Source organism: Haliotis cracherodii, unplaced genomic scaffold, assembly GCF_022045235.1.
Source record: "Haliotis cracherodii isolate W230 unplaced genomic scaffold, xgHalCrac1.p SCAF_3, whole genome shotgun sequence".
In the NCBI taxonomy this organism is placed as follows: Eukaryota; Metazoa; Mollusca; class Gastropoda; order Lepetellida; family Haliotidae; genus Haliotis; species Haliotis cracherodii.
The window spans coordinates 61,733,245-61,748,303 of record NW_027266286.1 but is presented as its reverse complement, the minus strand read 5'-3'; the positions used below and the strand labels follow the sequence as shown (position 1 = coordinate 61,748,303).

Sequence of the window (15,059 nt, the reverse complement as noted above, 5' to 3'; positions counted from 1 at the left end):
TGTGGTGAGACATGTGACAACACTGTGGTGAGACATGTGACAACACTGTGGTGAGACATGTGACAACACTGTGGTGAGACATGTGACAATACTGTGGTAAGACATGTGACAATACTGCAGTGAGACATGTGACAATACTGTGGTAAGACATGTGACGGCACTGTAGTGAGACATGTGACAATACTGTGGTAAGACATGTGACAATACTGTGGTGAGACATGTGACAATACTGTGGTGAGACATGTGACAATACTGCAGTGAGACATGTGACAACACTGTGGTGAGACATATGGCAACACTGTAGTGAGACATGTGACAACACTGTGATGAGACATGTGACAATACTGCAGTGAGACATGTGACAATACTGTGGTGAGACATGTGACAATACTGTGGTGAGACATGTGACAACACTGTGGTGAGACATGTGGCAACACTGTAGTGAGACATGTGACAACACTGTGGTGAGACATGTGACAATACTGTGGTGAGACATGTGACAATACTGTGGTGAGACATGTGACAACAATGTAGTGAGACATGTGACAACACTGTGATGAGACATGTGACAATACTGCAGTGAGACATGTGACAATACTGTAGTGAGACATGTGACAATACTGTGGTAAGACATGTGGCGGCACTGTGGTGAGACATGTGACAACACTGTGGTAAGACATGTGACAACACTGTGGTGAGACATGTGACGGCACTGTGGTGAGACATGTGACAACACTGTGGTAAGACATGTGGCGGCACTGTGGTGAGACATGTGACAACACTGTGGTAAGACATGTGGCGGCACTGTGGTGAGACATGTGACAACACTGTGGTGAGACATGTGACGGCACTGTGGTGAGACATGTGACAATACTGTGGTGAGACATGTGACAATACTGTGGTAAGACATGTGACGGCACTGTAGTGAGACATGTGACAATACTGTGGTAAGACATGTGGCGGCACTGTAGTGAGACATGTGACAACACTGTGGTGAGACATGTGACAATACTGTGGTGAGACATGTGACAACACTGTGGTGAGACATGTGACAACACTGTGGTGAGACATGTGACGACACTGTGGTGAGACATGTGACAATACTGTGGTGAGACATGTGACAATACTGTGGTAAGACATGTGACAACACTGTGGTGAGACATGTGACAATACTGTGGTGAGACATGTGACAATACTGTGGTGAGACATGTGACAACACTGTGGTGAGACATGTGACGACACTGTGGTGAGACATGTGACAACACTGTGGTGAGACATGTGACAACACTGTGGTGAGACATGTGACAATACTGTGGTAAGACATGTGACAATACTGCAGTGAGACATGTGACAATACTGTGGTAAGACATGTGACGGCACTGTAGTGAGACATGTGACAATACTGTGGTAAGACATGTGACGGCACTGTAGTGAGACATGTGACAACACAGTGGTAAGACATGTGACAACACTGTGGTAAGACATGTGACAACACTGTGGTGAGACATGTGACAACACTGTGGTGAGTTATGTGACAACACAGTAGTGAGACATGTGACAACACTGTGGTAAGACATGTGACAACACTGTGGTGAGACATGTGACGGCACTGTAGTGTCACTTGTGACTACACCATTGTGAGAAAGGTGGCAATATTGTTGTGAGACATGTGACTACACCATAGTGAGAAAGGTGACAATATTGTAGTGAGACATGTGACAACACCATAGTGAGAAAGGTGGCAATATTGTAGTGAGACATGTGACGGCACTGTAGTGTCACTTGTGACTACACCATTGTGAGAAAGGTGGCAATATTGTAGTGAGACATGTGACTACACCATAGTGAGAAAGGTGACAATATTGTAGTGAGACATGTGACAACACAGTAGTGAGATATGTGACAACACCATAGTGAGAAAGGTGACAATATTGTAGTAAGACATGTGACAGCACTGTAGTGAGATATGTGACAACACCATAGTGAGAAAGGTGACAACACCATAGTGAGAAAGGTGACAACACCAAAGGGAGAAAGGTGACAACACCATAGTGAAAAAGGTGACAACACCATAATGAGAAAGGTGGCAGCACTGTAGTGAGATATGTGACAACACCACAGTGAGAAAGGTGACAACACCATAGTGAGAAAGGTGACAACACCAAAGGGAGAAAGGTGACAACACCATAGTGAGAAAGGTGACAACACCATAGTGAGAAAGGTGACAACACCATAGTGAGAAAGGTGACAACACCATAGTGAAAAAGGTGACAACACCATAATGAGAAAGGTGGCAGCACTGTAGTGAGATATGTGACAACACCACAGTGAGAAAGGTGACAACACATTGGTAAGATAACACTGTACAGTCAAGTCCCGTTAATCCGACATTGTTGGTTGCATATGATTATGTCGGATTATGAGTATGTCAGATAAACGAAATTAGGTATTATCAACGTTCGTGATCGAAAATTGGATAACGATTCAAACATGTTGTATTAAAAAAGGAAAAAGGAAATATTCATATTGTTGTGTTACATTGTTCGCGGAAGATGTTTTCTAATCATGCAACCTCTAAAGTTTAACACACAACTACTGTTACAGACTGAATGACTGATTTTAAATACTTTTTGAAGCATAGTCTGGAATGGAAGTCGCCAGTTTGCCACATGCTTAGAAAGCTGCTTTCTTAGTGGCTAATGTTGATTTCCTGTTAGTAATTTCATTGGTCGGTCAAAGTTCGCGAATGGTCCTTCTGACGTGTCCTGTAATGGGATGTTCTCAGCGGTAGCGAGAACTTGTATCCGATTTTAATGAGATTAAGGTAACCTAGACATGTGATTAATCCTATTTTGTTTATTTAAAGCAGTAATTGTTTATTGTTAAGCAAGTTAATCTGTGCAGCCGTTTAAATATGCAGCTACTCGCCAACTTGTCTCGCATCAAAACACGGGGTTATGTACTCGCAGGCAGATGACCACGGATTTAGCTGATCACTGTGTTGGATTAACGAGACTGATTAATGAGCAATTTCAGCAATTTGTTGCAAATTAGGTGTGTCAGAATCGGAGTGCGAGACTATCAGATTAACGGGTCTAAATAGCACTGATTTAATCGGTTCCCATCATTTGTGTTGGATAAAGCCGATTGTCAGAATAACGAGTGTCGGATAAACGAGACTTGACTGTAGTGAGATGTGTGACAGCACTGTGCATACCTTGTGTCAAAATTGTCTGTTCCAGTGTCATATTTGTACGTTGGCGTGAAATGAATGTCCCCTTCTGAATAGCCACTGAACACATCCGACTTGCCCAGTTGCGTGTACAGCTAGAAAATAATCAGACAACATATCAAACGTGCTACATATACATATATCTTCTAAAACCGTAAATCGTGGCTTCTAAGAAATGCCTATTAAACAGCATATTTTGCCCCTAGCTCTTTCATTTTAGAAAAATATTAAAGTTAAATTCAAACATTACTACATTGTGTTTTTGCTAGTCACAACAAAATTTTAGTTACATAAAAATATTTAATGAGTATGATCCCCTAGAAATAAAGGGGAAAAGACCAACCAATAGCAATGTTTTTTTAACTCCTGGCAACCTGATGTAAATTTTAATTAAATTTTAGTCTTAAGAAAAATGTGTTAATTTATGTTTCACAGGATGTCTTTCGACATTCCTAAACAAGTCAACAACTACAAATAAATCTCCAAAATCAAATTCAAGGCTAGTTTGTTTATTTGCTGTTTAACGGCGCACCAAACAATATATTCCAGCTATATGACGGGGGTCTGTAAATAATCCAATCTGGACCAGACAATCCATTGATCCATGCAATTGGGATACGATGACATGCATCAACCAAGTCAGCAAGCCTCACCACCCGATCCCGTTAGTCGCCTCTTACGACAAGCATGGGTTGCTGAAGACCTATTCTACACCGGATCTTCATGGGTCTCAAGGCTAGTATTTCTACATGATGAAATCAAAGCAAACAGCACACAACAGTGGTTGAAAGAAGTGCCACACACATGTCATAAAGATTCAAAAGGAATTTCTTGGATTAAAATCTTTATAAATTAATCCTGTAGATTTTGGACAAATCTGGCCAAGATGACAAATGGGTTTCTCTTCACTACACACTATTACCTCTGCAAAGAATTGTTTGAACTACTGAGGTTAAAGTGGTTTATCAACACTGGCACTGTGTGGGTCAAGCTCCTTCCCAGCACGTGACACCTTCGTTACACTCTCGGTAACATCGCTGCCACCAGTGTGGGCGCGGCCATTTCAAGAATCTTGAAATTTGCCCTCCAACCCCATATGTAGTAACGTTTATACTTTTGTTTATGTCTTTGGGAATGCCATCATATTTCAACATATTTACGACTGACCATGTTTTCCAGATGAATTTACTTTGTTGTTTTGATAATCAGATTGGTTCAAGATTGCAGACTAACGGAAAATCAACCAACTTCTGCCTTACATTCCTACTATATCAATAACATAATACTTTTAATGAAACAGAAATTCAAATTGACAAACAAAGAAAGTAATTTAGCAGCGATAAGTGTATTCGGCGTCACGACAGTCGTCACTTGTTTGTAAACATAATGATCATTCGGTTGCGAGTTCAACTCCAAGCATGGTTGTGGCCACCTATTCACAGTGGGGAGTTTTGACTGGTGGCAGCGATAGCATAGAGAGCTCCGGGAACGAACTATCGCTGTGAGGAGCTTGCGTGTGGGTGAGGGAAGGGAGGTAACTCCAACATACCTGGTCATGTGGGAGCAGTTTACCATAGAGGGCGTTGCTGATATTGTACTTGACTTCGTCAATGGGCATGCCATGGATACGGTAGTTCAGATCTCCTATCCAGAAGGTGATGCTGAAACAAAGGGCATTTTGTATAAACAAATTCTAATGTGAAAATCAGCTACTCAAACGTATCTGGATTATACAAGATTCAAGAAGCGTTACTTAACGTTAGACATGTTAGTTATTATCTTGATTATAGTACATTTTCATAGGAACATAAGCTATGCAGTACAAAACAGAATTAAAAACAAGAATTCACAAATGTACAAGAAAACATTATTGAAATAATGATAAAAAGACATTTTAGCAGATTAGACAATGGATAAAAAACACATAAAGAGTTAACACTTTGTCAATGATAACCTTTCACAAAAAAACAAGGAAATGTATTATGATAATCATTAAATCTTGATTTATTTGTTAATTAATAAATTGTCATCATTATTATCATCATCATCACTTTAAAGATTTCAGACAAAACATTGCCAAAGAAATACTTACTCATGTTCTTTAATTGTTAATGGTGGTGAAAACTGCTTGAATTTCATCTTGGAGTCAATGTCTCGATAATCCTGAAATGTTCACAGACGAAACATTAAAAACATCCTAAATCTTATTTCTCATCTTCAAATCACTGGGCCAGTGGGGTAGCTAGCCTAGGGGTGAAAGTGTTCGCTTGTCAGGCTGAAGACCCTGGTTTGATTCCTGCCACATGGGTACAATGTCACCTGCCATGATATTGCTGGAATTTTATTAAAGTGGTGTAAAACTGAAAATTCTCATCTGAACCATTTTTATCACTCTTGAGGCATATTAATCAGTTGTAGGTAGGGCTTTCCTCACAACTATAAGATATGTTTGGTTTGTTGGTTGGTTTGTTTGTTTGTTGTTTAACGCCGCACTCAGCAATATTCCAGCTATATGACGGCGGTCTGTAAAATAATCGAGTCTGGACCAGACAATCCCGTGATTGACATCATGAGCATCGATCCACGCAATTGGGATCGATGACAAGTATCAACCAAGTCAGCGAGCCTGACCACCCGATCCCGTTAGTCGCCTTTCACGGCAAGTATGGGTTGCTGAAGACCTATTCTACCCCGGAATCTTCACGGGTCAAGATATGTTTGGTAGTGAATAGGAGGTGTGTTGAAAATATATTAAAAAACATTAAGTGTGATTATTTAGTGACATTTAGAGTGATTAAACAGGAACTTATGGCCTTGATGTAGGGTATTTGTTGGAAATAAATTGTTATGTGGCAGGGAGGATTGTTGTTAATTTATTTGTAGTAACTGTGAGTGGTAGAAAATGACTGAAGTTTAATATCGATGGGAGCGTGTAATTTCAAATTATTCACCTTGGTGCTACTCTTTCTAGAGGTAAGTTATTTTGTTGGTCAATTTGAATTTTTTCGAACCAATATGATAAACAAAGTTATCTGGAAAATAGTAAATCATCATTTCAAAATTTAAGAAATGGCCTTCACACATTGTACCCATGTCAGGAATCGAACCCAGGTCTTCAGCTTGACAAGCGAACGCTTTAACCACAAGGCTACCCAACCGCCCCCTGTTGGTACAGATTTGAAATTATGAAAAAAATACATTTATTCTAAGTAATTTATTTATAATGGAATTTGGGTAGAAAATTGATCATTTTTAAGCTTTTTTAGCTTTTTTAGCCTCATGACATACATAAGCGTATAATGTATAGTCAGTTATATTCATTTGCTTATACGCGAGAGATACTCACTGACAACCACTGTAAATATGGCTGCCATGGTGGCCAAGTATTCTGTAAAAGCACACTGAGATCATCATAGTCTCAGCTTCACCATGTTCATAGATGTGTGAAAGGTGATGTCGAAAATGTTAAAAAAAGACTGACAGACTTATCACTGGATGGACGGACAAAGTGCTACAATATAAGCTCACATGACTTTCACAAAGTGCTACAATATAAGCTCACATGACTTTCACAAAGTGCTACAATATAAGCTGACATGACTTTCACAAAGTGCTACAATATAAGCTGACATGACTTTCCCAAAGTGCTACAATATAAGCTCACATGACTGTCCCAAAGTTTACAATATAAGCTCACATGACTTTCACAAAGTGCAACGATATAAGCTGACATGACTTTCCCAAAGTGCTACAATATAAGCTCACATGACTTTCACAAAGTGCAACGATATAAGCGCACATGACTTTCACAAAGTGCAACGATATAAGCGCACATGACTTTCCCAAAGTGCTACAATATAAGCTCACATGACTTTCACAAAGTGCAACGATATAAGCGCACATGACTTTCACAAAGTGCTAAGATAAAGCACACATGACTTTCACAAAGTGCTAAGATATAAGCTCACATGACTTTCACAAAGTGCTACAATATAAGCTGACATGACTTTCACAAAGTGTTACGATATAAGCTGACATGACTTTCACAAAGTGTTACGATATAAGCTGACATGACTTTCACAAAGTGCTACGATATAAGCTCACATGACTTTCACAAAGTGTTACGATATAAGCTGACATGACTTTCACAAAGTGCTACGATATAAGCTCACATGACTTTCACAAAGTGTTACGATATAAGCTGACATGACTTTCACAAAGTGCTACAATAGAAGCGCACATGACTTTCACAAAGTGCTACAATAGAAGCTCACATGACTTTCACAAAGTGCTACAATATAAGCTCACATGACTTTCACAAAGTGCTAGGATATAAGCACACATGACTTTAACAAAGTGCAACGATATAAGCTGACATGACTTTCACAAAGTGTTACGATATAAGCTGACATGACTTTCACAAAGTGCTACAATATAAGCGCACATGACTTTCACAAAGTGCTAAGATATAAGCTCACATGACTTTCACAAAGTGCTACAATATAAGCGCACATGACTTTCACAAAGTGCTAGGATATAAGCTCACATGACTTTCACAAAGTGCTACAATATAAGCTCACATGACTTTTACAAAGTGCTACCATACAAGCTCACATGACTTTCACAAAGTGTTACGATATAAGCGCACATGACTTTTACAAAGTGCTACGATATAAGCTCACATGACTTTCACAAAGTGCTACAATATAAGCTCACATGACTTTCACAAAGTGTTACGATATAAGCGCACATGACTTTTACAAAGTGCTACGATATAAGCTCACATGATCTTCACAAAGTGTTACGGTATAAGCTCACACGACCTTCACAAAGTGCTACGATATAAGCTCAAATGACTTCACAAAGTGCTACGATATATGCTCACATGACCTTAACAAAGTGCTACGATATAAGCTCACATGACTTTCAACATTTACAACACGTACCTGATTCCTCCTTTCAAACTCTTCCTGGTGTGCGGCTAAATGTGAGTTGATGAAACAGAAGGATGTGTTATGGACACTCATACGTATACTGACGCCTCCCTTGTTACCCTGAAAAAATAATCTGTAATTGATTCCGTGGCATTTGATTGGCTAAACAAGCAATTATTTTGCTTCAGGCTACGCCCACTATGGACTAACAGCTGATAACAGAATGGACGTGGCTTGAGGTGCATTATTGTGGGGAACAATGTCACTGATTTCGTATTGTTGTTTACATCGTTTTTGTTTTGATGATTAAATAAGTAGTCTGTGAAGTTATTGTTGATGACATATTTATTTATAAGAATCGACATGCGATTATCAACACAATAAATGTTGAAGTCAATTCTTAAATAACCCGCAGCGGTTAATATTACGAACAACATCCCACACCATCAGGGTGTGATGACGTGCAATCGACCATGTTATGAAGTCTGACCACCCAATCCAAAATAGTTGCCACTATATGCTTTCTCTTAAATAAGATCACCTCCGTGGTCTAGTGGTAGAGTGTCCGCCCGGAGAGCGGAATGTCCGGGATTCGATCCCCGGCAACGTCATACCAAAAGACGTTAAAAGATGGTACTTGTTGTTACCCTGTCTGGCGCTCGGCATTAAGGGGCTAAAACAAGGACTGGTCGGCTCGGAGTCAGTATACTGTGTCTGAGTGGGGTATTCAAGTTAAACTGCGGCATGGTATCTCAGTGAGCTAGCACTATAAATCGGCATCAGTCCGGACTAGTACAAGCAGCCACACAAACACACACAAGTACATGCACGTCGCTATATAAGTCCAATAATCTTGGACGCGACATTAAACCCCATTTCACCTCACCTCCTCTTAAAGGGCGATCTTTTTCAATTTATCTTCCCTTCACTAACCCGCTAGGTGCGCTGACCCGGACGGTCCAACCTTAAATTGATGGCGCATGTGGTATGCGCGATACGAGCACTACACGTTACTGTGACGCCTATAGACAGTTAACTAGTATAACCTCTGTCGGCAACGGTCACGCTTGTGTGTGGACAGTATATCTTTTCGCCTAAAAAAATATTTATCTATTGCCATGTCCGGAAACAAATGTTCTTTGATTTAATGATACATCAGGGATGACCACGACTGATTATATTGTATAGTTAACTCCTAGATGGGCGTTCGAAGCGATGCAGTGAGATCAGCTGATCGTTCATCCCAGGTCGCTTTGTTGACGTTTTGCAATCGGTACTGAAAGTGTTGCCCTTGATGTATGAATATCACACTTTTAAAAATTAATTTTGTATACGTTCCTCCTATATCTATGTTGTAGCATCGCCGAGCAGGCTACATCATATGCATGAATTTCAGTAAGTACAGCTGTGAGGCGATACGGTACGCGAAATGTGAAGGTCTCATGCAACGTTGCCCGTAACCTCAATGTTGTGAATATTGACAGCAACACATGTAAGTATTTGTCAGATATATAACAGAGAGCAATGGGAAATGTTCTCAAGAAATTGTAAGAGTAACAGGCACTGTAAAATTACGTCATCAACTAGATATCATGATACAATGTTCAAAATAAAAGAAATGGAAATAACTGAAATCTGTTTTGATATTTAAGGGTTAGTTGGTGCATGTTGTAGAAAAGGATTTTATGTATGAACGGTGGCTGTTTGTTGCCAAATACTACCATGATCATATTTCAATATGATCAATGAAAGATATATATTATTTTGGCCTTTTTTGAATTTTACAAAGTAGAAAGAAAGATTTCAGACACAGAGGACCCTATATATCTCAGTTAAAATACATATTCAAGAGTATTTGTACCAACTACAATTTTTATAAAATAAAACAATATATTCATACTAATTGTCAATCTCTATAATGTTGATTGTATTAACAATGCAGTGTCTACATCCAGTTTGCATTGAAAATAATCATATGATTGTGACACAGTTAAAACTGATTCTTAACTTCATTAGGCCTTTCTTTTTATGTTTCCTTGTTCTAATCTGATGTTTCAAATTCCAACATAAACAAATGATTAATGTTATTCTTTTTTCTCTTCACACCAAAAGATATCTGCATTGCACAATGACTCTTATTTTATGTAATATCTTGGCACACTTGTGCATGTGTACTAGTATTTGATTACACATGCATGACTTTTTAGCAGTCATCTGTTTCTGAACTGAATAGTATGCCAATAAAGATAAGTAACATAAAAAAAGGACTCTGGTATTCTTTCAGGTTTGGAGAATCAATCAATTCATTGTGAAAACATTTTTAATTTCTTACATAAGTTACTTTGATCTTGATAAGATCAAAATAGATCCAAATTATATTGAGGAGATTAAATTATACAGTCTAATTCATTTCAGCCAGTCTGTCTAAAATCAGGTCCTATTTTTCAGGCAATAATAAATTAATGAAAATTTAAGAAAGAATATATACCTTGCTTGAGTGAATCAGTCAATATGCATATTGGCTGAAATTTTTAGTCAAAATACATATTGGGCCTGATTATAGACACTGACTGTAACATATGTAAGTATAATCTGTTATATTCAAAACCAAATAACACAAATAAATCTATTTATCTACATGGAATGACTGTGGGGTTCAATTTGCATTTATTTAACCATCAGAAGATTTGATGATAAACTTTCTAAATTCATATTTGCTAGATGATAATAATATCTACAAAATATACTTAATACTACAGGTTTTCTTGAAGCACTGTTGAATGAAAATCAGGATATTTGGATACAGTAGGGTAGTGTGTGGGTTTGTATGGGAAATAATTTGTCAACATTAAAATAAATATTATGTTACTAAAACAAGAAGATAAAACTATGATTTAGATCTATTTATGCATCATACACATTTTGTGGGGTAGCTTGTATGATTTGTTGTTTGTTGGGACAAATCTCTGTAATTTACTACTATTTTAAGAGCATGAGTATCAGAATTCTGTAAGAAATGATGGATGAATGAATTAACACCTGTGATGACTCAAAGCGCTTAATGGTGGAACACATGTTATAGGGGCAGAATAATATGGGTAAATCTCTTATTTCAAAGTATGATGAGCGGTATGTATATTGTAACTGAGTGCTTAATAGATGCATGATAGATGTTCATTTGGCCTATTTCTAAAAAAATAATATAAATTTAAACATTCAGATGCAACTTTAATTTTGATATAAAAAGTAACATTTAAAATCAGTTGTTTTATTATATTGAACGTTATTTCTTCTTAAATTATTTGTAAAGGCACGAATGTAAACTTACTATATAGATCATTGGTAAAGGCCTGTCAAAGATGTCTGTGTGCTGCAAATGTTGGCGTATCACTAATTTTATTAAATTGAAGTCCATGGTAGTATTTGTTGAGATTTGAATGCTTGAATTGTTGTGGGAAATAACACAAAGGCTGATAAATAAAATGAGTTTGCATTATTTCATCGATGCAATATGTTAGCCCAGACTGACTAATGCCTCGCTGTTTTCTGACGTAGAAAATACCGTGGCAATATACCATTTTTCATGACATGTTTCCCGCTATATTCCAGAGTGACAATTCGTCTTGTAGTTGAAGACTCAACAAATGTTGATATTATAAACTAATAATCACTACAAAATATGTGCTAGTTAAAAATATTTAGTTGTAAACGACCGTTTTTGAACGAAGGTGCAACAGGACAACTCTTTAGCTTGGCTCCGTCTCTACATGTCAGTAGTTGTCGCAGCGCGCATTGATCCAGGAACCAGACCGGAAGCGACGGTTTGGACCGTCGCTTATATCATTTCAAAAGGAGAGTTATTGCCCTTTGGAACAAAAAGATCGCCCAATAAGGGATACTCAGTCCTTGCAATAATTTCATATACACATTGATGCTGTGACTTACAGTACACAACACATGCTAGCATTATTTTGTTTCCATGAAGCACTTGCTTAAACATGGTTCAAGGTGCATGTCAATTTTGTTGAACCATTACATGCAGCAGTTAAATGTTCTGACATAACGTACTTATCTTAGTTTGTCTGTTTGTTTGTTCTAAATTAAAAGACTAATCTTTGTTTGTTTGCTGAACGCCGCACTCAGCATGGTTCCAGCTACACGACAATCTGTAAATAATCAAGTCTTGACCAGACAATCCAGTGATTAACATCATGAGCATCAACCAACGCAATTGGGATACCATACCTTGCATGAACCTGACCACAAAATCTTGTTAGTCACCACTAAAGACAAGCATGGATTGCTAAAGACCAATTCTAACCCAGATCTTTTCCGGAATCTTCATACCACCAAAATCTTTCACTGATTATTTTCAATCAATACTCATATTTGATGATCTGATCGGTTGCTATGCGTAACTAACCATGATTCCCATGATCCCCGTGGCAACCTGGTCTGAATCTAGGAAGTGTAGGTTTGGCTTGTGTTTCTCCTGTATATAGATGATCAGCAATATCCCAACAAGACGACAGGACTTCACCTTCATGGGACAGAAATAAAATAGCCCATTAATAACATCAAGAAAAATCAAACATAATTATTCAATATATGGCAATTGTAAATTATATATATGCAAGAAATCATTGTAATAAGCCAAGAAGTGCTGTTACTTTTTCTTCCAGTCATGCAAAGAGAAACTCAAGCATTTTTCAATGCCTGTATCTAAGTGTTTTTTTCAGCTCTACCATTGTCATTTTCACAGACAGATCAATAACTTTACAACCTGAATTTTGAAAGGACCTTACCATGCTTACCAACATCATGATCAAAATCATTTCTACTAAATGAGTTAATTAAGCAAATTAGCATTGTGAATCTGTAAATGTTGTGTACAGGCTTAAAAAAATAAAAGAATTGGTTCTCAGGCAATGACTTTTGAAAATATACTGCGGTTGGGCGGTGTCTTTTTTGTTGCATTGTTCAACCTTGTATGTAACCAGATAAACAGTTGTGTACCATCAACCTGGGAAAGAGCCTCCCTACATAAACAAGTATACAAACTCCTATTGCAGCCATGACCATAACATGAGATGTGCGCATGTAAAGGGAAGTAACTGTGTGCTACATTGGATCACATTGTTTTTAAGTATTAGGACTTTTTAAAAAAATTTAAAAATGGAAATAAAAACAAGACATGCGGCAGACTTTATGATGATGTGGACAGTGCCTGAGAACCAAGACTATTATTTTTTTAGCCTATCAGTGTTCCAACTGTTTCACGGAGGCCCTGTAAATAATATAATTTGGGCAGGCCATCCTCGATTATCCAGTGTATTATTTCTAAGGATGCACCCTGGACCCTTTAACTATCACTGTTGATTTTGAACGGTATCCGAAAGACATGCCACTAAAAATAGCTGTCCAATCAGATTACACTCATTCTGTTCATGAGTGATCCTGTGCTAAGTTGTTATTAAGAATTTTTATTCAACTAGTTCCCCATTCCTGGGGAAAGCCTGGGCATCCCTTGCACCAATATTTAAAATACAGAACCTATGTTTTTGGTCATTTAGACAACTTAGAGACCATATGGTCTCTGGGCAACTTAATCCTTTAGTCAGGTTTTTTGTTAACATTGTAAACAGTAATTGACAACTTTTTTCTGCAGTAATGCCGGTTGTTGAAAATTGTCAGGGTAAACATAAAATCGTTCGAGGTACCGAGTTCTGACATCCCTTCAGTTTGGCCCACAACCTATGAGGGTTCATACTTAAATCAACTCACATAAAGTAAAGTCAAAGAAGGTAAAAGGATAATCGAGGATGGGGTCAGACAAGCTACTGATCCGTTACACAAGCAACAAGAGTTTGCCACTAACGTGGCTTTGTCCCCCGCCCCTGTTGCTGAATGTATGACATAATTAAATCTAAACAAACCCTAACCTTTCTTAACCGAGGTGGAACTTGTCATGGAAATTGTAAAAAAAAGAAGAGTTTGGAACCTAAGTCCATCTTGTTGCCATGGAAATGTAAAAAATAAAAATGTCTAAAATTTCTAAATAGCAAAAGGCACCAGTTCAGCATGTACTTGACAGACCTGTAAAGTTTCAGGAAGAAATATTGAACGGTTTCTGAGTTATGCTCCGGAAACGAAACGTGATGGATGGAGGGAGCCTGTTTCTATATCCTCCGCCAACTTTGTTGGGCGGGGAATAACAATCAATGCCCCTGAGGTTAGCACTTGCTCCTCCTCTTCATTGGCTTGTACAACAAACGTGTGCAATACTGCCAATTCTGCCCTGAAATCTGCAGGGTCAAACAAGAATAGGAAGATGTCTGACAGAACCTACTTTCCGATACCTTGCCTTAGGGTGGAGATTGGTCTTCACATCTCTTTGCCATTCTGCTTCCTTCGGAGAGTCCGTGAATATAAATGCCTCCTTACTCAGATCTAGTTCCTGAAATCTAACATGGAGAGAGGGCCCTGTAAAATATCTCCCTGTACAACCCTGACATTAAAACTAGCATGGATAGTGAGTGAGTGAGTTTAACATGGTTTAATGCCGCTTTTAACAGTATTCAAGTTATATCGCGGTGTGTCAGAACCCCAACATGAAATCTAACATGGAGATAGGACCCTGTAAAATATCTCCCTTCAGAACCCTGACATGAAATCTAACATGGAGAGTTAAGTGAGTTGGGTTTAACGCCGCTTTTAACAGTATTCCGGTTACATCCCGGCGTGTCAGCTTAATATGGGAGGAAAGCCCAAAGTGATGCAGGTCTCAGACGTTTATCACTCCAGTGAAACCCACGAGCACAGGAATGGTGCTGACAAACATAGAAACAGAATCGGGGCGGGCTGAGATTCGAACCCACAATCATAGGTTTCTG

At 38.4% G+C, this 15,059-nt stretch overlaps 2 protein-coding genes across 2 annotated transcripts in view; one reads left to right on the top strand and one right to left on the bottom strand.

Moving 5' to 3' along the window:
• LOC139476066 (uncharacterized) overlaps positions 1-15,059 on the top strand; it is a 45,852-nt gene that overhangs the window by 4,932 nt on the left and 25,861 nt on the right. The gene's annotated exons all lie outside the window — the stretch shown is intronic.
• Positions 1-15,059, bottom strand: part of LOC139476065 (type II inositol 1,4,5-trisphosphate 5-phosphatase-like) — a 65,028-nt gene that overhangs the window by 31,216 nt on the left and 18,753 nt on the right. The window contains exons 9-14 of the mRNA XM_071259305.1: positions 14,516-14,630; positions 12,590-12,706; positions 8,179-8,286; positions 5,325-5,395; positions 4,782-4,893; positions 3,218-3,327 (exon numbers count right to left, since the gene is read on the bottom strand). Of these exons, the coding sequence (XP_071115406.1) occupies positions 3,218-3,327; positions 4,782-4,893; positions 5,325-5,395; positions 8,179-8,286; positions 12,590-12,706; positions 14,516-14,630 (633 nt within the window). The remainder of the gene's footprint in view (positions 1-3,217; positions 3,328-4,781; positions 4,894-5,324; positions 5,396-8,178; positions 8,287-12,589; positions 12,707-14,515; positions 14,631-15,059) is intronic.